The sequence below is a fragment of the Mirounga angustirostris genome, unplaced genomic scaffold (assembly GCF_029215605.1).
Source record: "Mirounga angustirostris isolate CCGP_5_RB_7025 unplaced genomic scaffold, mMirAng1.0.hap1 SCAF_10, whole genome shotgun sequence".
NCBI lineage: Eukaryota > Metazoa > Chordata > Mammalia > Carnivora > Phocidae > Mirounga > Mirounga angustirostris.
In genome coordinates this window covers 53,430,558-53,455,604 of record NW_026991718.1, presented here as the reverse complement: position 1 = coordinate 53,455,604, position 25,047 = coordinate 53,430,558, and the positions used below count along the sequence as shown (strand labels likewise).

The 25,047-nt window shown below is 36.2% G+C and overlaps 1 protein-coding gene and 1 long non-coding RNA gene across 2 annotated transcripts in view; one reads left to right on the top strand and one right to left on the bottom strand.

Annotated features, from left to right (window-relative positions):
* Positions 1 to 3,947: 3,947 nt before the first annotated feature.
* C1D (C1D nuclear receptor corepressor) lies at positions 3,948 to 23,351 on the bottom strand. Its single transcript, XM_045884873.3, has 5 exons — positions 23,271 to 23,351; positions 9,664 to 9,810; positions 8,840 to 8,906; positions 8,263 to 8,318; positions 3,948 to 5,586 (listed from the first exon to the last, which is right to left on the bottom strand). Exons 2-5 carry the CDS (start codon positions 9,799 to 9,801, stop codon positions 5,422 to 5,424), a joined length of 426 nt encoding a protein of 141 aa, XP_045740829.1. The 5' UTR covers positions 9,802 to 9,810; positions 23,271 to 23,351; the 3' UTR covers positions 3,948 to 5,421.
* Positions 23,352 to 23,391: 40 nt separating this feature from the next.
* Positions 23,392 to 25,047, top strand: part of LOC129046080 (uncharacterized) — a 28,922-nt gene continuing 27,266 nt past the window's right edge. Inside the window, exons 1-2 of the long non-coding RNA XR_008506806.2 lie at positions 23,392 to 23,538; positions 24,581 to 24,744. This is a non-coding gene — a long non-coding RNA (uncharacterized LOC129046080). The remainder of the gene's footprint in view (positions 23,539 to 24,580; positions 24,745 to 25,047) is intronic.

Here is a 25,047-nt window from a genome sequence, read left to right as displayed (position 1 = left end):
GCTGAATCCAATATGAGATTTCTTACGTGATTTGTGCTCTTGGATAAGCACAGCTTGGGTAAGATGTGTTAAGTATTTATATTCATTACTTGAACCTGACTGCGGCATTATATTAGGAAAAGACCACACAGCACATAATAGGCTTGGTGAAAACATTCTCTCCATGGAAACCTGACAGGGTTTTCTTTCCTTCAGGGAAATGAGGTTCTTCAAACCAAGTTTAAAAGATGGCACACTCAATCATAACTGACAATGTCTGCTAGAAAAGTCTGAACATTTTGGCTTCAGAGTGAGTATAACAGACCCTTGACATTTCAAAGTCTAAGTCCTGAGATCTTTGCTCAAATTCAAAAATATTCCTGAATAAATGTATACAGGTTCCTGGTTTTCTTCAGAATTACACTTTCAACCTTGTGTCATAAAGTTTCTTACACATACTTTCACATGCAAATTATTAATCTTTTTAATTCCTCTCATAGAATAGCCATTATATTAATTTGCTAGGGCTGCCATAACAAAGTACCACAAACTGGGTGGCTTATACAACAGAAATGTATGCTCTCTCAGCTCTGGAGGCTACAAATACAACATCACAGTGTTGGCAAGGTTTGTTCCTTCCGAGGGCCGTGAGAATCTGTTCTGCGCCTCTCACTTACCTTCTGGTGGTTTGCAGGCAATCTTTGGCGTTCCTAGGCTTATAAAATCATCACCCTGATCTCAGCCTTCATCATCTGATGTTCTCCCTGTGCAGGTCTATGTTCAAATTTCCCCTTATTATAAGGACACCCATCATATTGGATTAGGGCCCACCCTAATGACTTCATCCTCACTACCTACATCCACATTGACCCTATTTCTGAGTTACATTACAAGGTATTGAGAGTTAGGACTTCAACATATGCATTTTGGGGGAGAACAATTCAACCCATAGCAGCCATTTTCACATGATAAAGTTTGACATCTTCCAACCACTACATATTGTCTGGATAACAGCTGAATTTCCCATGCCTATAATAGAACCTGGCACACAGGAGAGACTCAATAAATATTTGTGGAATGAATGAGTGAATAAATGCAAGAGACTGTGAGGGAAGAAACTGGCTGCTGAGAGGCTTGCTAGGCCACATCATTAGCTGAGTAATGCCATTCTGCATGGCATTTAGCGGGAATTAGGATTATGCCTTGGCAAAATAGCAAACTACCATATACCCCATGGACTTCTAAGGTCACTCATAAATAGTCAAAATCACAAGTTAAAAATCAAAAATGTCAAAACCCATAAAACCCAGCAACTATTATACATATTTTTAATGATTTCTTTCTTAAGGGAATGATAGTAGAAAAGAAAGTATCAGAAATAGGGTAGTAAATGATTTCGATTTAAATAAGTCATGGAATGCGTTATTAGAGAGAGAGAGCAAAGGTCACTAAATGAAACAGTATCAACCAGATACATTACAGTACCCTTTATGGGTAATCCATTCCTGTAGCACTAAATCAGGTGATTCCTTGTTACAATAATTCTTCTGCTATTTAATAACTAAACCTCTTTGGACAAGATCCAAGATGAATTGTACACACTACAGTAAATTGTACATAACAAGCCTCTATTCTTTTTACACTAACATTTTCAACATAGACTCTCAATACCCACATAACAAGGGATTGAAAGTATTCTTTGCTATTTCTCCTAATCATCTCATTCAAATCATATCATTTCCTGGGTACTTGGCTTTAAAAAACCATATTACTATAAACTTTAAATAAACCTGGATAGGTCTACATTCATTTCAGCAGAAGCATCTTGAAATGTTGAATTATCATCTTCAATTTCCTTCAGTCATTTATTGTAGCTGCCAAACTGAAATGGTGCACCTAAAAGGCAACACTAAACTGAAACCAAATAAAAAAAAAAGTCTCTTAAATGTTTCATTTATACAAGCTTGTTTTTCCCCACCATCAAATTCTGTACACTTTACAGAATAAATAAATCACTTTACAAAATTGACATCTTGCATGCAGTTATTCTGCTACAATACATTTGCTTAACTTCAAGGTTTATGGGGGGGGAGGGGAGGGAGCTAGCATTTTTTTCTCAACCTTTTATGAACAGAAGAATAATACAGAGCTAGATTGGTTTTGGGTTTTGGCTTTTGGGGGGGGGGCAGAATTAAAATTAAACCTCAATTGCCAATAGAGATCACTATAGCTATCCCCTTTTCTAGATAACTTTACTAATCCTTCCTGGCTATATTAAAAATTATGCCATAAAATAAACACTTTTAAAAGGCACATCAAGTCAGAAGGTGGACGCTCCAAAGAGTACTCTATGACAGCTCACTCTGATTGGAAAACCTATCTGCTAGCCAAAAACATTCAAAGCATTTTCTTGAGATCCTGCTCACAAGCAATATAATAGCAAATTAACAAAGTAGAACAAATCTACAGAATTCTACTATGAAGTCCTGTATACTTTTCCCCCTAACATAATTGTTAATGACAACTATAAAATGCTAATATACAAAATAAACAAAATGTAGTTTATATTTCCAAAACCGAAGAGTTTTAGACCAGGATACAGAGAAAAGGAAATGTTTTTATTAGTAAAGTACATTCAGATCACATTTATATAAAATAGGTTGCTACCAAGGTTATTTGGTAAAGGAGCCATTGAATATATTTGGGCAAGGGCAAGTTTATGAACTATGCTATGAGGGAAGAAAATGAGATGCCAAGGGCTTCTTTTTCTTCCCTTTATATACCAAACTTAGCTATTACATGACGGTCAGAATCACTATTCAAATCTTTCTCAGTTAATGTCACTTTGTAAAGCCAGAGTTTCTAATAATTTACTGCATAAAATTATAGTTTAACTATATCATAAGCCGAATGATTCCTAGAGCATCTTTTTCTCCAATCACCTACTTAAGAAATTAGTATCTATATTCAATACATTGTCCATTTTTGAAGCATTTCCTACATTTCTAGTCAATTTTAAAAGCCTTATTTAGAAATAATACCAATCCACTTCTAATAGCTAAGTAGAACAATTTTTTAATCTGTAGGGTATCTTAAAAACCAATCAACTTGACATAACCTCCTAATTCCAGGAATGTAAACCATAATTCAACCTTCAATTTTCCTCTTAACATATTCTACTTTACTAAAATGAATTCCCATCCTGCAATTTTGAACAAGAAAATTGTACTTAAAATAATATTAAAAGACAAAATCTCATTATTTAGTATTAGATTAATAGTCCATAATTCTAATCTTAAAAATATCTATAGCTATAACCTCTCCAACTTGTTAATTCCCAAAGAGATTAATAAAAGATGTGATTAACATCTAAATTTAGAGCAGACTGTCATTTGGAAAAAACTATGTTAACAATAACTATACCACAGTCAAATAGATCAACCCATCACCCTTTATGGTTCTGACTAAGGTTAATGAGCACAATTTGTCATAAATTTTCTAGTAACTCTGAAAAACTGAAGTGAACAAAAAGACCACTTTTTTCATAACACTTTATAAAAATAGAATAAAGGCTAGAGTTGTCTTCCTTGGAACCTGAGTAGTATTTGGCAATGTAAATGTCATTAAATATTTGTGGAATGAATAAACAACAACAAAATGAGCACCCACTGCACTTTTACCATTCAGTTCCTTATTATGTGCCAGGTAATATGTATTTCAAATTCTACATTATAAAAGGGAATACACTCAACTGTTTTTTATTTCTATTAATAAAACACTGAAAGAATTATTCACTAAGAAACTCCAATTTAACAGAATTTAGAGTTGGACTTTCACAAACCCATAACTTGGCTAATGATTTTCTGCAACTGTATGACATTTTTCATTTTTTTCTTTATGAAATTAGAAAATATACAGAAATGCAAGTTGTAAGTTTCTTTGTAATAAATAACACATGTACACTACACTTGTTCATAATAACATTTATTTCTCTCATGAAGAAGTTACTTTTTAAAAAAGCTAGAAATTTGAGAGGATGAGGGTAAAAAAAGTAATGAAGTAAATATAAATGTTCTTCCACTTCAAAAATTGTCTGACATCTGAGCCAGAAGACTCTGCATCTATCAGTGACTTCCTCTTCATGTGTCATAGAAAGAGTTCAACATGCTTTACAAAATCCATTACATTTTAAGACCATTTCCAATATCTTCTACCATAAATCAAGAAATCCATTTATTCAAGGTTACTTATGGAGAATTAATCACATAGAAAATTTTAACAACTTCTTTTTCAAAAATTAAAGTACTTTACTGTACTTGGCATTCCTATACATAATGATGTGGATATGTGGATTCAAAGACTGAAAGCATTAAGAGCATATAATTAAAATTCAAGGACTTAGACATTTAAAAAAATTTTTAATATGTAGAATTCTCTGTAACAAATATTCTGAAAAATAAATCAGAATTTAAAACAATATAATCTCCTTTGGACTTGCCCTCTCCTTAACTGTGGCATTACATAAACAAAGAAAGTTGTTCCAAAATACTTGTATGTACCTGATGCCACCTCAAAACCATGTAATCAAAAAATGTGAAAAAATGAGGCCAGCAGATCTATAGGCATGATGCATAAGCAACAAAAATTCGAGTTTCTCTATTCCTAATAATCTCTAAAACCTATCTTCCTAATTTCAAGGGCAAATTTACACAAAAGAGAAAAATAAACAGTCATCTATACAACCTTTACAGCCTTTATTGATAGGGTATAGCCATTATGCCAAAATTCAGCCATCAATATACAGCCTCATTTCCCATCTAAAGCTAATGAGAATATATTTTACCTTAAATGGGACATAGAGGCAAATTGCCAAGAATTAAAATATAACCTTAAAGTCTTAATTTCATACTTCAAATATCAAAAAAGCAATAATTCCCAAAATCATGAAAACATGATGAAGTAGCTACATAGGAAAGAAATGGGCATTTAAGTCATTTCATTCTTTCTTAATATTATATAGTGAAAACCGATGTATTTATAACTTTAGCCTTCAGATAGCATACTTCATAAAGTCATTCATTTAAAATAGACAAATGTTTACAAAGAACATTTAACTTAAATTTCATAGTTGCTTATAAAATGGTACTTGAAAGATTGACCTGTATAAGGAAATAAGAGTCTTGTCAAGAGAGATGATAAACTATAAATATAAAATACATCACAATGTTAAAAACCTCATTGTGTCCTATAGGAAAATCAATAAAGATAACTTAATCTTTCTAGGGGAAAGAATATTTAGCATTACAAATTTAAAATGTAAATTTTATATATGGATTCAATAACAAATACATTTAAACTTTGCAATGCCACATAATCATCTATTTTGTGGAAAACAGTAAAAGTGATGTACTTTTACAATATGTGTACATCAAAACCAAAGGGTTAATTTTTACTTTTTCCTTTATTGGCAACTTTGGATGCATTTTTAGGTTTTGGTTCCCAAAGGGCATTTTTCACAAATCTTGAAGCTGCACCTCTGTCCAGCTTGCCAGCCTTTTTCTTGTCTGTTATTTCCTTGACTCTGTTCATGTATATTCTGATTCTTTCCTTAAAGATAAAAAAAAAAAAGGCAATAGATTTAGATTTACTAAGTTGTTCACCACCACTAAGCTTTATTATACTATACCTCAGTTAAATTCAACAGATATGTATTTATTGCCTATTGAGTGGTGCTAGTAAGTGCAAGTGAATAGGATAAACATGTTCCATGCTCTTCTGGAGTTCATAGTCTGGGGGGCATAGACATTAAAAAGTCATTTCAGAAGTATTTGGAGTGTTTCAATAGGGGAAGAACTAGACTAAGACATCACTACAGAGATAAACACTGAATTGTTCATATGTAGTTATATATTTTTTAATTTAACATTAACCTAAATCCACATAAGAACTCTCATGTATCTGAAGTCTATAATCGAAAATAGAGCTCTCATATACTTGTATGCAACATACAAATTAAACTCTTGAAACTTTTCTAAACAGGAAATGGAAGAAGTAGTATTTAACTATTTTTTTATTTTACCTTCCAGTATCACAATTAAAATAAGCAAAATGAAAATACAAGATTTTTTGTTCAATTTCATAGTTTTGATTGATAAGCACATGATACTTTCTAATGAAATATAGTTTCTATATTTCTAATCAATTCTAATCAGACTTTACAAGGTAAGGAACATAATAAGGTTGCCATACCACTTCGAATCCTCTGAGACCATTAATCAGAATAAAGGGCTATTTTATACCTTCACTGGAGAAATAAAGGGGATGAGAGCCGTAAAATAGCATAGTAAATGATTGATCACTGATAAAAAGCAAGTTTCATTAAAATAATCAAAATAGTTATAGAAATATACTCAGAAAAATGCAGACCCCTAGAACTTTTTAATTGTGAAAGGCTGACAACTCTGCTCAAAATCCTCTCATGGCTCTCTACTTCCCTTGGAGTAAAAGCCCAAGTCCTCCCAACACACACTCACCCAGCCTTGCCTGGAATGATCTTCCTCAAATATCCACATAGCCACTCCCTCTCTCCCTTCCAGCTGGCTCAAATGTTAACCTTGTTAATAGGCCCTGCCTTTACCATTTAAAATGGCAATCCTACTCAAGCACTCTAATCCCCCTCAACCTATGCTATTCTTTTTTCCCATAACATATAACTTTCTAACATACTATATATCTATATGTATTTATCATTTGTTTATGTTAATTGCTGGTCTCCCTCCACTAGATAGTCTGGCATCTGCCACAAGGGTAGTGGTATTTATCAGCTTTATTCACAGAGGAATCATCTCACTTGGATATAATGCCTGGCTTCCAGTAGGCATGCAATTATTTGTAATAATTGTAAATAAATTGACTATTTTCAATGCCTTTCCCCATTCATGATATATATGACAAATAGGTTTCCTCTCACACACTAACTCTGTGATCAATTAGTGATGTCTGTCACAAGGTCAGAAAAGGAGAATGGGTTTATGTACGCTTTTTATGTGCCAACCATCGTCCAGAATATGAATGTACTCCTCCATAAAGTGGGTTCTGACAGAGAAAAAAGACACATGATGATTTTATCCATTTCCAATGACAGAACCAAGTATTAAGACACTACAAATAAGTTTGTATTAAAGGAAAAATGAGAAACCTTATAAATGTAAAGTCCATATTAGAAAGTTGAAAACAGATGATACAGGGCACACTTCTTAAGATTTTAAAGTCAGTATCACCGGTCAAATCAAGATCTGTGCTTCATATTGTTTTACATTTTTGCTTTAAGTATTTTTCACAATTTCTGTATTTAAAAATAAATTTGTTTTTCCCCCAAGAACTTTAAAAGAAGACAATGCCTTAGTCCATATATTTATAAAATGAAGACAAGATACCTGGTTTACTCGTTTTTTTATAAATAAATGACCAAGTATTCTACTAAGTTGAAAATAACATACGTATCAACCACCATAAGACTTGAGAATAATAATACAGTGTCAAGTGTATTTCACATATTTACCTTATAACTTATAAACACAAAGAATAAATTTATTAACATTCTTATTCATAAAGCCAAGTCAAGAAGGTAACTGTAAGTTAGATTTCTAATTTTTTCTTTCATATTGAATGATTTAATTTTTGAAGTCAGCAAAAACTCCAACATACCCGACCTTATATACTGTACTTATACATCTAAATGGAATACAAAGACAAACCTAGAAGATTTATTACAGGTTGTAAATATGTCACTAATGCAGAATTACTGGACAGTACACATACAACTGGTGCCAAAAAAGCTTTTAGCTTTGTTGCTGAACTGGATTCTTTACTGCTGAGAAAATGAATTAATGGAAGAATTGAAAAGTGGGGGAGAAACTTTCCCGTCTTTGCTAGTAAATCAACTAGAATATACTTTTAAGAATTGTGTAAGAGTTTTAAAAAAAAAAAAGGCAGCTGTAGAGATGAACAGGATTTCAAGAATTTATAGAAAAAATAATATGGAAGTTATAAATAATTACTTGAATTGTAACATTTTCCCATCCAGAGATTTATATAATATATGGAACACCATTTCTTTGACAAAGGTAAGGAAAAGACATAAGGAAATCTGGCTCACTTTCATAAGCTGGACTCTTAAGTAATTTTGTTCTCCATAATTAGTATGATAAAGGTACTGTGACTTTGACTTCAGGAATACCACAACAAACAAAGAGTCAAATAAAAAATCCACTGCAATCTTACCAATTCCTGCTTTACTGGATGTTCCTTAGGATTAACTCCCTGAGTTGCCAAATAAACTACAAGACAAAGATTTCATGGAATAAAATGGCATATATATTAATTAAGAGCATTAATTAAAGAAACTCTAGTTACTCACAAAAAAGAAATGTCACAAAAAATGATTAATTAAGGGGCGCCTGGGTGGCTCAGTTGGTTAAGCAACTGCCTTCGGCTCAGGTCATGATCCCGGAGTCCCGGGATCGAGTCCCGAATCAGGCTCCCTGCTCAGCAGGGAGTCTGCTTCCCCCTCTGACCCTCCTCCCTCTCATGCTCTCTGTCTCTCATTCTCTCTCTCGCAAATAAATAAAATCTTAAAAAAAAAAAAAGATTAATTAAATCTTAAATTATTCAACCTCTATGTATTATTAAATTTTTATGTGCCTCATGGATATCTGGTATTCTGACTTAAAAGAAATAAATATCTGACTATTAAAATTGCCATAAAGTATAACTGTATATAAAGTGCTAGCATTTAAAAAATAAATCACCTTTGACACAATAAATAATTTGCTAATTAACTCCAAATTAATATACATACCCCAAAACATTGAATTTAATGTGTAAGCAGAAACTAAATCCACTTTGGCTTGCTCGAGGGGGTCCAACTATAAAAAAAAAAGAGAGAGAGAAAAAGAAAAAAGAAATATATACAAATTCTGAGCACCATCACATTATTTTAGACTTTCACCAAATACAATGTATCAAAGAGATGTTTCTTTCCCTTCCTATAATCCAATAACCAAATGATCCTGAAATAATTTGCAAAAAGAAAAAGTTTTGTTAACCAGTGATTTTGCCCACAAATTTTCACTTCAGGGTATCAACTTTACTTAGACAAGGAATGTATAATCCAAGCAAAATTCTTTTCAATTATTTTAATTTCAGGAGTTATGATCTGGGTTTTGTATGTCAAAAGTAATTTATCAATATAAACACTGTACATGATGCATTTATGTATAAGAGGCAGGCTAAAATGCTTAGGCAATACCAAAGACAGAAGAAACATAATGAGATTTGTTTTAGAATGTCAAAGTCAATTTACTCTTTTCGTCCTATAGGGTTTCCAGAAACCCTGATAACATCATTGTAATATTTAAAAGGTCAAAGATAGAGTCTGTCAAAAAGAATGTTGTTGAGAGCTCCTCTTTTCTCAAAACCAAGTGAAAATAAAAATATAGTTAGGAAGTATTTCCTAAGGTTGGAGTTCTGTTTTGTTTTTTCCCCCCAAAAATACCCAAACACTTATAAAACTGAAATTAAGGGGAAAAGGAGCATATGTCATTAATCTGTATCTTCTATATTTTCATAACATAGCACTCTGTTTTATGAATTACATTTTTAGAAATTACATTTTTAAAATACCTTCTGCAACAACTCATTTCTAGAAACAGACATCATGGTCTTCAGCATCTCATCCACAGCACCAATGGAATTCTCAAATGTTGATAAATACTCATGAATTTCTACTGGATAGTCTTCATTAATTTCTTCACCGGCCATTATGACCAACTGGAAAAAAAAAATTTTTAGAATTCGTGGAAGACAGAGATTGCTCTTTAGTTTACAAAAACAAAATCAATATTATGCATTTAAAAAGTACTAAACGAGGGCGCCTGGGTGGCTCAGTTGGTTAAGCGACTGCCTTCGGCTCAGGTCATGATCCTGGAGTCCCGGGATCGAGTCCCACATCAGGCTCCCTGCTCGGCAGGGGGTCTGCTTCTCCCTCTGATCTCTTCCCACTCGTGCTCTCTGTCTCTCATTCTCTCTCTCTCAAATAAATAAATAAAATCTTTAAAAAATAAATAAATAAATAAATAAATAATAAAAAGTACTAAAAGAGTTAAAACCTAAAGATAACTATACAAATCTTAAAATATAATTCTAGAGCAACTACATTCACTTTCCATCCTCAAATTGTTCGAGGTGGCAGGGGGAGAAGAGAACCCACCCAAGTCCACTAATGCTACACGTATCAGAGCCTCAATGCCTTTCAAGAACAAAGACCAAACATGGATTATCAATAATCAAAATCCCACATTTTAAAAACTTAAAAAAAAAAAAAAAAAAAAAACCTGTTGAAATTAAAGACCAACCAAAGCTATGAAAGTACAATGAGTATATCCTATGCTTGTTGAAAAAATAAGCTCTTTCTTTGAAAAACTTTGAAAAATTTTAGCCCTTCTAAACTTAGGTGTTGAGGGGCGCTTGGGTGGCTCAGTCGTTAAGCATCTGCCTTCGGCTCAGGTCATGATCCCAGGGTCCTGCTCCTTGGGAAGCCTGCTTCTCCCTCTCCCACTCCCCCTGCTTGTGTTCCTACTCTAGATATCTCTCTCTGTCAAATAAATAAATAAAATCTATAATTAACTAATTTAGGTGTTGATCTAGCAGCATGGTATATTAAACTAAAAAATTAGAAAACCTAGGTCTGAAATAGCTTATGACTATCACTAAAATCATTTTTAAGCCTATATTTACATTTATATATATTCTTTAAGCCTCTTTAAAATAGTAATAACAAATTCAGAGAGTCCATAAATCACATAAAGTCTACCAGCAGAAAAGAGGAAACTTGGGAGAAATAAACGATATGATTTTCATTTAGGCTAGAGTATATCTTGACAGCCCATTCTTTTAAAATTCACATTTATGGGGCGCCTGGGTGGCTCAGCCGTTAAGCGTCTGCCTTCGGCTCAGGTCATGATCCCAGGGTCCTGGGATCCAGCCCCGCATTGGGCTCCCTGCTCGGCGGGAGGCCTGCTTCTCCCTCTCCCACTCCCCCTGCTGTGTTCCCTCTCTCACTGTCTCTCTCTCTCTGTAAAATAAATAAATAAAATCTTTTAAAAATAAATAAAATAAAATAAAATTCACATTTATATCATAATACATATTATCTGTGTGAGAAAAAACAAAATCCACACCAACATATTTAATATGATATCTACGACCAAATTTTCAGAAGCAATCCCAAGCCATACGTACCATCTGTAGGTTTAAAAAATATGTATTAGCTGAAAATACCTCTTTCATTACAAAGCTAAGTAGAACAACCAAGAATGTGTAAAATAGCAAAGCATAGTAGAACTGAAGTAAAGAAATTTGGGCTTTCTGTCTTGCTTGATCACCGACTTTGTCACCTTAGATAAATCACTGAAAGTCTCTGGGCCTCAAATATTTCATGCATAAAATAAGGCAGTTGGTCTAATGATCTGTAAAGTCCCTTATAATTCTAAATGTTACGACTATGTCACTTAACTTTAAAAAGTACTATTGGAATATTTATTGACAATGTGTCAACATTTCTATTCAACAAGTACATTCTGCTGAGTCATCTGGTTTCATTAAAAAAAAAAAGAAAAGTGAAGTCTATCTGGCTATCACTACTTGGGCTGTAAAGTTACTATCTAACTACTGTGCAACCAGCAATTGAACAAAGGACCTGATAAAAGAAAACCACACAGGAAGGAATTGTGACTTCCTATTTCAAAAGGCTAACTAAAAATATGTATTTGCCTCTCATCCCTCCCAAAATCTCTCCAAATGACAAAAGAAATCCAAAAATAAGTCCATGGTAATGTTGGAAACCAAAAAGGGCATGTATCCATCAGCAGACCTCAACAGCACAAATTTTTGTAAACTAAAGAGCAAATGGGATCAGCGTGATAGGAAAGAGAGCCAAGGAGCCTGCAATCCCCCACAAACAAAAGAGAAGGTGAATGTATGACTAACTCCAAGATGAAGGGCACTAAGAACTGGGGCATGAGGGCTGAAAACAGCTAAACCAAAATCTCTAGATCTTGGAAGGCTCCAGCAGCTGCTGCCCAGATAAAGGTGTAAGTACAAGGGATATACTGCAAATATGGGGAAGACTTAGTGTTTCTTCTCCTTACGTAGAATTTTAAGCCAATAAATTTGAAAATCTGGATGAAAAGAACGAGGTGCTCGGGGGGGGGAAATTACCAAAATTAACCTAGAAGAAGTATGTAAAACAAATAGATTAACCACAGAAAAAAATTTTAAGGTCAAAGGTCTACCCTCCAAAAAGGCTCCAAGTCTAGAAGATACAGGTAATTTCTTTCAAATCTTTAAGAAACAATTAATTCTTATAGTATTTAACTGTTTATGAACACAGAAAAAGATGAAAAACTGAGATACCTATGTCATAACATACACAAAAATAAACTCCAGATGAATTAAAAAGGTAAATGTATAAGCATATTAAAAGATTAAAATATTTATATAATCCATATGAAACCCAAATGCTATAAAAGGCAATGAGTGACAGACTTAACTACATAAAAACTGAAAGAAAAAAAAAAATCTACATGGTAAAAGTATGCCATAAGCAAAGTTAAAAGGCAAGAAACAGCCTGGGAAAAATATTTACCAAAATATATTAAAGAATTAGATTATATAAAGAATTCCTACAAATTAAAATAATATAGATATCTCCCATCAGAATGGCAATAATTTTAAAGATTAGCAAAGTTCAATGTTGGCAAGGGTATACAATGAAGGTGGAATATAAATTGGCATAGATTTTTTAAATGTACACACCCTTTGACTCAGGAAGTCTTAAGAATCTAGCTTACAGAAATCCTTGTATACATACATACATACAAATTTATTAAAATGGACACCTTGAACTCTTCTCTCAATCTCTCCCACTTTCTCTTGCATCAGGTTTTCCTTCTGCTCTATCATTAACCATAAGTTTACCACATTTTATTTCTCCATCTTTGACAACAAAAGAAACATCTTGACTTCATATCCCCTCCAGGAAAAAAAACCATTTTCCAACCCTTGAAAGACGTGCTTATACGAACAGTCCCAATTCCTCTCCTTCCATTCTTTCTTGAATCTGCTACAACCAGGTCCCCTCCTTCTCACTCAAAATTGCTCTTGTCAAGGTCACCCACACAGTCACACTGTTAAATTCTATGGTCAATTCTCAGTTCTCATCACTTGACATTGTTCACTCCCTTCCTTTAGTTCCCAGGGCATCACATTTTCTTGGTTTCCCTCCTACCTCATGGCTGCTTTCTTGGTCTCCTTTGCTGCATCCTTTTCATATCCTCAGCCTCTTACCCTTGATATGCCCACAGGCTGTCCTTGATTCTTTTTTCCCCTCCAATTTACTCCCTAAGTGAACTCAGGACTTTAAATTACATTAATATACTGATGACTCCCAGGTCTTCATCTCCAACTCTGACCTCCCCATGAACTCCAAATCACATTTCCAACTGCTTACTCAATACCTCTCTGGTTGGATGTTAATAGATTCTCAAATGTAATGTGCCCAAACCAAAATCTTGCCTGCTATAGTCTTTCCAACTCTACCTTTCCAACTGTTCAGACCTAAAATTACAGAATGGTCCTTGACTCTCCAGCCATAATGGCCTCATTGCTCTTCCCCTTCACATTGGGCATGCCCCTACCTCAGGACCTTTGTTCTTCCCTTCCTAGAATGCTTCTCCTGCACCAAGAGCTTCAGAGTTCATTACTTCATCTTCACCAGATCTCTACTCAAACGTCACCTGTAGGCAATCCTTTCCTGATCACCCTTTGTTAAAATGCACCCACCACCCCCACCGACTTCCAGCACTCCTATCTCCTTCTCTACCTCACAGTGCTCAGTAACATGACATATTTATTTTATTCATTTACTATCTGGCCACCTCCAAAAGAATGTAGCCACATTAAAGCAGAAATTTTTGTGTTTTGTTTACTAGCACTGCCTGACAGTCAACAAACATTTGTTGAATGAAAAAACTCTTAACAAAATATTGGAAAGACTAATCTAAATATTCATCAATAGGGAAACAGTTAAATAAATTATAGCACATCCAACCAAAAGAGTATTAAAAACAAATAAGTAAATCTTTATGTAGTAACACACAATGAGAAGTAGATATGTAGAAAAAGGTCTGGAAAGAGATACACAAAAAAGAGACATTCTTTCTGAGAAGAGGCAGGGATTAGGGAATAGGATCAAAGCAGACTCATTTTTTAATTCTTCATTCTTCATGAATTTTTTTTTTTAAGAGAGTCAACATGCGTGTGCTAGCCGGGGCAGGGGGGAGTGAGAGAATCTTAAGCAGGCTCCATGCCCAGCACTGAGCCAAACTGGGGCTAGATCTCACAACCCTGAGATCATGACATGAGCCGAAATCAAGAGTCAAAGGCTTAACTGACTTAGCCACCCAGGCATCCCTAAATTTTGTTATTTCAAAAAGCATGTACTAAAATTGTAATAAAAAACAAATCATTAAATTCAAATAAAGGCATATTTTAACAATGCATTTTGGCTTTTAACAAATACTGCAAATATTAAAAACACAGTAAGGCCTTTATTTAAATGTGCATTTTTTTCATCCAATTTTTCTATTTGAGAATATTTTTCCTCTCCAGAATCATGATGGGGATTTTTCCTACAACTATTCCTGGTTCCTAAGCCCCAATAAACAAGCAGTTATTTATTGTTAAAATGGGTTAGGGTGAACACTGAAAGCAAAGCAGTAAGAATAATTACCCTCATTAAATATGAACTGAACCACTTGCCTTTTTCCTAACTAAAAAAAATAAAGGCAAGGCAGACTACAAAATAATGGTTCTTCTATTATCAGAAATTCCCTCCAATTCATATGATTTCTTCTAACATTTTATATAGACAGTTCCTAAATATTCGTTCCTTCCACAGGAAAATCTACAAGGAGAGAACTGCAGAAACTTCCCTCTGTTCCCTTTGCTACTCAGATCCCAGAATAAAGCCATGAAATGTATGGTATTAGCAGCAACAGCAAACATTTGAAAATCACTGCCTATGAGCCAGGCACTATTCTGAGTACTCTATACACATTAACTCCTTTACTTGAGGGTCAATAACTTGCCCAAAGTTGTACATGGTAAAATGTCCAAAGGGAAAGAAGAAAAGAACTCAACCTCCTCTGCTCCTTACCCTCTCCCAAAGTCTATAGGTATTTCTCGCCCTTCGACCTGCTCCTTCTGAAGTACCAGCAGCAGAGGTGGAGGTAGGAGAGGGCAGGAGAAAATGTGCTTCTTTCCATCCCTAAGGTCTGGCTAAGATTTAAGCGCAGATGGAGGGAACCCTCCCTAGTCATCTCTATAGGATGTTACTGCCACTCCCTCCCTCCTCTCACTGGTAAGGAAAATCATAATACAGGCAGAAAAGGAGGGGTGCACAGCATCACACAAGAACAGAAGCCATCCCCCTACCTCCTGCCGACGATTCTCTTACTTCAGGAAGGTCAATCCAGTCAGGAACCTGGGAGTCACCCATCACCCCTTCCTCAGACCCCAGATCCAATCAGTCCCATCAATTTGGCTTCAATGTCCTTACACCACAAGCTTTCCTCCACTCTCACTGACTAGATCATTTCAAGAGCCTCTGAGTAGTCTCCCTACTGTCAATTTTTTCCACTTTCAATTTTGAAAAGTTACAAGATATGATTTTTCTATAAAGATACTCTAGTCATGGTACACCTCTGCTTAAAATCCTGCAATAGCTCCCCAATCCCTCAGTATGGATACCAGGCCCATTATGACATGACCCTTGCTTGTCTAACCTCATCTTCCATTGCCCCCCTCTTCCAATCCTATAGCTGCAGCCATGATGGCAGTTTTCCAGATGTGCCACGCTCATTCACACCTTTCACCTACATGGCTTTCTGTACATTAACCATTCTTCCCACTTAACTTTGTTCAAACTTTGGACTTCTCTGAGTGCCACCCTCCTATTCTCTCTGAAAAATGCAACTACAAGCTGTCATATCACTAAAACACTATCTGGTATTTTCTGTTGATATAATTAATTTCCCTTTTGACTACAAGCTCCTTGAAGGGGCTGTGTCATACTGATGTTCCATCACCAGTGGCTGACACATAGAATGACTATGTCTCAATCTGCCCAAGACAATCCTAGTTTGTGCCTATTGTTTCTACTGGCCATCCACTCAGCTCCCCATTTCTCTTTCAGAAGTCCCAGTTTGAGCAATAAATCATATGATCACCCTAAATAGTGTAGATTCTCTGACCCTTACCACAACTCCCCACCCCATTTTGTTAGAGAACGGCATCAGGGGAGTTGCTCCTGGCACCAGCCAGGGCTCACCCAGAGCAGAGAACCAATAGGAGATTTGAAGACATTTATTGCAAGAAGCCAATAGGAGATACATGAAGAGATTTACTGAAAGAAACTGGCTTAAGCAACTGTGGGGGCTGGCTAAGTAATTCCAAAATCTGCAGGGCAGGCCATCAAGGAAGAGCATACTGGAAGTCTTGGCTACAGGCTGAAGTTGCTGTCCACAGTGGAATTTCTTTTTTGTCAGGGAAGCCTCAGCTCTGCTTCTACAGCCTTTCAACTGATTGAATCAAACCCACCCAGATTATCTAGAATATTCCTCCGAACTTAAAGTCAGCTAATTTGTAGATTTTAATCACACCTACAAATACTTTTATAGCAACACCTAGATTGGTTTTGGACTGAATATCTGGGGCTGCAGCCTAGTCAAGCTGTCACATCAAAAAGACCATCACACTCGTTTAAGCCTCTGGAACTACAACAAGAAAAGGTGCATTCCTGGCATTACAAGTTGTTGTTCTGACAGAACTTCTCCCACAATAGCCTTGTTATTCCTGATTGTCAGGTTCCCAAGTAATAAAACTAGAGTTCAAATTCCAACTAACAAATGTGAAGGAATGACAAATTAAAAAAAAAAAAAATCACCATTTTGCAACCCCTAATGAAATTATAGATTCAGGCAACAATCACTGACAGATAAAGGGGTGATGGGGAAGTTTACAACACAGGAGTGAGACTGTCACTACTTAAGCCCAGGGATCAATCTTCACATCACTGAAAGTAGGACACAAACATATTATGAATCTCCTGATGTGAAGCAATGTGATGTACACAGCACCATCTGTGTAGCATTTCCAACTTCCCAAAAAAGTTGACTCTGAATCTAATTGAGCCTTGAAAGCTAACTTCCATTTTACAGGAAATACAGAGGATAGAGAAACAAGTTAACACCACAAGAAAGCAAACAGACAAATCTGAAATGAGAAATACTCTACTGGACAATTGACCCGGTTTCTGTAACAAAAAATGTGATGAAGAAAAACTAAGAAAAGGGAGGAGAAGTAGAGGAAGAAGAGATTAAGGAGATCTGGGAGAGCTAACAACCAAATGGAATATGTAGACTTTGTTTGGATCTTGATTCAAATCAAGTGTAAAAAAATATTTTTGAGACAAAGAAATCTGAATATGGATCAGGTGTTAGATGACACTAAGAGATTATTGATAATTTTGCTATGAAATTAGAATTCAGCTGAAAATGGCATTATAGTTATATAATGATATCATTTAAGGATGCATACTAAAGTACATAGGGGCACAATTACAGGACATCTTGAATTCGCAATTTTAAAAAAACTAGCCTTCACGAATTACTTATACTTTGAGAATAGAGACAAGAACCTATTTAGGGGGGCGGGGTGGGGGACGCCTGGGTGACTCAGTCGGTTAAGCATCTGCCTTCAGTTCAGGTCACAGTCCCATGGTTTGGGATTGAACCCCACATTGTGCTCCCTGCTCAGCGGGGAGTCTGCTTCCCCCTCTCCCTTTACCCCTCCCCCTGCTTGTGTGCACTCTCTCTCTCTCTAGTAAATAAAGAAAATCTTTAAAAAAAAAAAAAAAAACTATGTATAGGGGCACCTGGTTGGCTCAGTCAGTTGAGTGTCTGACTCTTGATTTCAGCTTAGATCATGATGTCATGGGTTGCGGGATCGAGACCCTCGTCGAGCCCCTTGTCGGGCTTCTCACTCAGCGGGAAGTCTGTTTGAAAGATTCTCTCCCTTTGCTCCTCCCTCCCACTTGTGCACTCACACGTGCACGCTCTCTCTCTCAAAATAAATAAATAAATCTTTAAAAAAAGAACCTATGCACATTATTTCTATAGTGAAATTAGATACCTAACTCACAAACCTAACATTTAGAATATAACTCCGTTCATAAATTGAGGTACACCTAAACAGAAATTACAGTCTAGAACACTAAAGCAGCTATATTATCTGCCATTTCAATTCCAAATATAACTGGGGGTAAAGGGAAGCTAGGTTACTGGGTGCGCTCAACAGATGGGTGATAGTTGTTGAACAAAGCTTATAAAAACAAAACAGACCCTGTGGCCTCAAATGAGGTTTATATTACTAACATTTCCAACAAAGGCTGACATTCCAGAATGTCAAATTATTTCAATAATGTCAAAATTTCCTTTTAAAAAAATCCTGATGTCCTATACATTATCTGGCCCTCCTAAAAATGTATGCATGCAGGAATGAATAAATAAACGAACACGAGTCAAAAGTCATATGTAAAACTAGGGAAAATGTTTGCAACACAAAGACATAAAAAGGAACCCCTACAAATCAACTTAACAACAAAAAGAATACCTACAACCCAAAAGAAAAATGAACAAAGAAAATCAGAAGCTCACATATAAAGGAAATCCAGACGACCAATAAAGATAAAGCTACTCAATCTTATAATCAAAGAAACATAAATCGCTAAAACAAGATGTCACTTTTCATCTGCCAAACAAGCAAAAATTAAAAAGACTGATAGTATCTAATATGGGCAAAGGTGAGGAAAAACAGTCTCTCATTCACTCTTAGAGTGTAAACTGAGTATGGGGGGTGGTGGGAATTTGGCACCTTGCTTCAAAATTATATATGTTCAAATTCTTTGACCAAGCAATTTTACTTCCCAAAGAGTACATTTTCATACAAGATAACGTTCAAGGACATCTACTGTAACCCTCTTTAAAATACTGAAACTTTAAAGCAGAGAACCATTTACATGTCCATTAACAAGAACTGGTTAAATAAATTATGACACAGTCATTCAATAAAATACTCTGAGGCAGTGAAAAAGTATAAAGTAGAGCTCAGATTCTTAAGATATATTAAGTGAACAAAAACTGAGCAGGATATATAATACAACCCATTTGTTTTTAAGAAAAAAGATGTATGAGTGTGGAAGCATACTTGTATATGCACGTAAATTTCTTAAAGGATACAGAAGAAGCTGCTAACTATGGCGACTTCTGGGAAACCAATAAGCAGGAAGGTAAAGGAGCACATTTTACATTATACTCTTAGAATTACGAGTTTTAAACAATAATAAATATAACATATTATAATAATTATATATTTTTACATATCATACATAAATTTTTTAATTATCTGAAATTTTGAAATTTATTCCCAAATATGCCCAATGTCATTTCTCCCAACTTAGCAGCTAAAATCAAACCTATATTCTTTAGCTCTATTATATTCAAAGAACCATATGAATAGATTCCCTTCTCTACACATAAATTTTCTAGCCACCATGAGGCCATTTTCTCCCTATTCTCACGTACAAAAGCCTCTCTGGCCTTGTTCTCTGCCTAGAACTCCTAGAATTGTGAGGACTCCCAGTCACCACCATTTTTTGCCTGCTTAACCCAGCTCCCTCATCACTCAGATCAAGTCACATCCACTAGTTATAGAGTCTCACAGCGTCCTGGTTTCTCCCTCTCATTGTTGTAATTTTATACTTCTGTGATTATTTGATGAACACCCATCATCCGCACTAGACTATAATCCTGTATAGGGCAAGTCTTTGCTCATGATTACATTCCAAGTATCGTGGCGGCATGTCATAGTTGCTAAATAAATATCTATTAAATAAATGACTCCTTAGTGCCTGGCATGTAGTAAATGCTCAGTAAATGTTATTCATTTACATGGCATTGTAGAGTATGTGCTAGGAGGAGTAGGGATAAATAAAAGAATTGTCAGGGAACTGAGCGAGTACCTGGTTGAGGATAACTAGCATTAATTTGTGTCTTTTGTGAATTTCTTCAGACCTAGAGCAAGAATAATTATCCAGAATGAGGAAATGGCTAGGAAAGAACTTGGAAAAGCATCCTTAAAACAACTGACTGGGAGGTATGGCCTTGAAGGGAAAAAAGTAAGGCCCCTCCCTCTGCTTGGATTACCTCATCCTCACATCCCATCCCCTATGTTCTGGGCGTAGTCTACATTAATTATTTAAACCAGCATCAAATGCCCCTCCTCTATAAAGGCTCCCACAGCTTCCAAACAAAAGTATCTCTCTTCTTTGTTCCCAAGGTTCTCCAGACTTAGTTATTATATATCCATCAATCATACTCCTTCTCATGTCTCTTGGTAAATCCAAAGGTGTCAAACCTTATTTTACTTGACCCATTCATTCATTGCATTTGACAAAAATGAACACACTACTCAGCCCTGAATTCCACAACACTAGACTCTCAAAACTGTCATTGTCCCACACTAGCTATTTATTTATTCTGTCTCCTTTGCTGGTTTTTCATCTCCCCAAACCTATAAAGGCTAAAATGCCTAAGGACTCAGTCTTATACTACTTTTCTTTTCTGTTTACATTCATTCCTTTGGTGATTATCTCCAGTCTCACAATTTTAAGTACCATCTGTTCACTGACAACTCCCAAATGTTCTTTTCCAACAATGAACTCCCCCCACTGAACTCCTAACTTGGTAGACTCAACATCGCCACCTGGATGACTAACAGACATCTCAAACCTAACATGTCATAACTGAACTCCTAATCTTCCCCCACACAACTTCTTTCTTAGTTTTTCACTTCTTAGTTAATGGCAATTCCACCCTTCAAGTTGCTCAAGCCCCAAACCCTGAAAATTATCTCACTCTTACAATCCACATTCAATCCATAAACAAATCTGTTAGCTTTACCTACAAAATGCATCCAAAATTGAACTGCCTCTCACCATACTTCTTTTCACCCTATGAAGCCACTATAATCTCATGTGAATTATTACAACACCTTCCTAATTAGTCTCCTGGCTTTTGCCTACCACACTCTCCAACAATCTGTTCTTAACATAGCTGCCAGAGTGATCCTGTTAAAAACCTAAATCAGATCATGACATTCCTCTGCCCAGAACATCCCACTGGTTATTCATCCTCTACGTTATTCCTTCAAAGCAGGAATTATACTGCATGACATTTGCATCTGCACATGACTAACATAACATCTTGCCACATATTAGGTACTTAGTAACTGTTTGTTACCACTTCAAAACCAATGAAAGTAAACTGGGGACAAATTTTGGGAATCCTAATATCAGATTTGAGTTTGTACTTAAAGATATTAGGAAGTCACCACATGGACCCAAAAGAAAAATATACCATAAGGTACATTCTAGGGCTATTTCCATTCCTATGCTAAGTAGAGTTACATACAATTATGAACTAAACCAGAAAAAAATCCAATTTATAATTTTGAGACATCTGCAGATGTTGCACCAGAATTCTATTACCATAATGACCTTTTCACACTGCATTATCTTAGAAAATAATGGTAAAACACACATACAACAATCTATCAATAATATTGCTCCTTTGGCAGACAGTCCATGTTGATGCCACCTATAATTCTCCTTCAAACTAACAGTAAAATACCTGAGAAAAGATACTTTTTCCTTTTAAAGGTGTTAACCTCTAAAAAATAAATTTATCCCAAAGTCTTATAATAGAAAAAGATACAAATTACAAAAGGTTGCTCAAAATTGAGATGAATAATTACATCAGATTATAATGAATTTACTATTATTTAATGCTAATGTTTAATTCAAAGTATTTTCAAAATTACACATATGAAGCAGCAAAATTACCTTCCAAAACCATGGAATTCACTTATTACAAAATTCTCATCTCTAAAATAATAACCGTATATAGGACGATTGTGAAAGTTAAATGAATGATATTGGTAAAGCTATTAGAACAGTGCTTGGCTCAGTTACCACTCAACACATTAGCTAGTGGTAATAGTTATTAATTTACTAAAGTGAAAATGACCAAATGTGACCAATGTGGACTATTCAAAGCCATACTCGAAGGGTCGACTGTTTGGAATCAGTAGCTAAGATAACACATATAAAGAACCATTTGAAAATTAAAAGCAGTTTTATGAAAAACTGTATCACCTCTGACCTGTGATACCTGTAACATTAACTATTTGAAGGCAGCTATACCACCCTGTAACATTTTGGAAAACCACTGTTCACACGGGCATTATTTTATCTTTCAACAAAACAAAGAGTTCTAGCATGTCCACAAATCACAAACGGTCCTCTGAATTTCAACAGGAATTGTCTGAATTTTCGGATCCAACATTTTCAGATCCAATTAATACAACTGTATCAACATACAGTTAATTCTCGGTTCAGTATATTATCAGACAGTCCAAAGAGATTAATAAGCGGGACACATACACCTTTATCAAGCCAAAATTGAATTGAGGTCAACAAACAGAAAGACATTAAAGATAATTTAAACAGAAGTTTGAATCGCACCTAGCCTTCCTGAGGCAAAAAGAAAAACTTTGTCGAGATTATCGACTACAGATTTCACCTTTAAATCGAAATTAGCCTACCGTCTCAGGTGGGCTAATATTGCAGCGGCAGGCCGTATGTGAATGATAAACGGTGATAACCTAAAGTTATTCCCCTGCACCCTACACTTTGGCCTTCGTCCCTAAACAAGATTTGACGGCAGCTGAAAATTGTGAAGTCATTTAATTTCTCCTCCACCTCCCAATATTTAAGAGGAGGAGCTGAGGAGGAAAAACTAAAGGACAAGCCAAGAGCGCGAGGTGAGGGGCCAAGGTTAGCCAAAACCGGCTAGCAGCCGCAGGACAAGCCGAAGCGTGGGTCCTGCAACAATTCCAACCCCACTGCTCAGGCGAGAGGTAACGCATTCGTGAAGGCTACGCAGCCCGACCCGCGCCCCTCAGTCAGCCCGGGGGTGAAAAGGGGGACTCCGAGAAGAAGCGAACTTTTGCAGAAACACGAGAAAAACTCAAACCCCAGCTTTGATTAATACCTCGCGGGCCTTCTAGTCCTGTCTCCAGGAAGAGCAGGCGGTGGTGACGTCAAATAGGCGCCGGCTCCGTCCGCTGGGCGGCGGCGCTCTGTGATAACCTCACGCGGCTCGCCCCGCCCCCTGTCTCCTTTTCCCTGGGCCTCTACCTCAAATACCTCAGGCCAGACCTGTGGAAGCGTCTGGGGCAAGAGGCGGGTACCTTTTACTGGATTTGTATTCTGCGTACACCCAGATACAAGTTGGGCATACTTAACCAGAAAAAAAAAATGTTAGTTACTAAAGCTTTGTTAGGTTTTTATTTTATTTATTTATTTTTTAAGATTTTATTTATTTATTTGAGAGAGAGAATGAGATAGAGAGAGCATGAGAGGGGGGAGGGTCAGAGGGAGAAGCAGACTCCCCGCCGAGCAGGGAGCCCGATGCGGGACTCGATCCCGGGACTCCAGGATCGTGACCTGAGCCGAAGGCAGTCGCTTAACCGACTGAGCCACCCAGGCGCCCTAGGTTTTTATTTTTGCGTAAACTGGTTCCGGGACCCTGGGGTTTTGTTTTGTTTTGTTTTATATAATTTATTTATTTGACAGAGACATGGCGAGGGCGGGGGGGTGGGAGAGAGAGAGGCGGGCTTCCCACCGAGCAGGGAGCCGGATGGGGGGCTCGATCCCGGGATGCCGGGATCGTGACCTGAGTGGAAGGCAGACGCTTAACCACTGAGCCACCCAGGCGCCCCTCAGGGGCTCTGCTTCTTACTACACCTCCAATGTCCGCCTCAAAATTAACCGTCTAGAGCGGACTCCCAAATTATCTGTGGTTAAAGCACAAGTTCTTTAGTTTTATAATTCATCACTGAAAGATACTTTTGTAAGATAGAGCAAAAATGAATTTCTTTGAAGGGGGGGAAATCGGAGGGGGAGACGAACCATGAGAGAGATGGACTCTGAAAAACAAACTGAGGGTTCTAGAGGGGAGGGGGCTGGGAGGATGGGTTAGCCTGGTGGTGGGTATTGAGGAGGGCACGTTCTGCATGGAGCACTGGGTGTTGTGCACAAACAATGAATCATGGAACACTTCATCTAAAACTAATGATGTAATGTATGGGGATTAACATAACAATAAAAAATTTTTTTAAATGAATTTCTTGAAAAATGGAAAAAATAGGCAAAATACAAGTACAGATTTTTCATTATTAGTTTCAGTAAGCATAAAATTATATTTTAATAAATACAATCAGATATGAGAGGAAAAACTGTTCATTGGAAATGTAGTATAGTAGCTCCCTCTTACCATGGTTTCACTTTCCTTGGTTTCAGTTACCTGAGGTCAACAGCAATCTGGAAGCACATGATCCTTCCTCTGATGAATGATTAGAATTATTAGAAGGTCAATAGTCACTTAACACGATGCCTGCACCATTCATGTCACTTTATCTCATCATATAAGCATTTTGCCATCTCATGTCATCACAAAAAGAAGGGTAAGTACAGTACAATAATGTATTTTGAGAGACCATATTCACATAGCTTTTATTACAATATAGTGTTATAATTGTGCTATTTTATTATCAGTGTTGCTAATCTCTTAGTGTGCCTAATTTACAAATTAAACTTTATCATAGGTATGTACGTATAGGAAAAAACAGTATATACAGGGTTCAGTACTACATGCAGTTTCAGGCATGGGGGCAGGTGTTAGATCTTGGACCATATTCTCTAAAGACAAGGTGGGGACTACCGTAAGTGATTAAGAGCATCATTTTCACATTTGTAACTTTTTATAT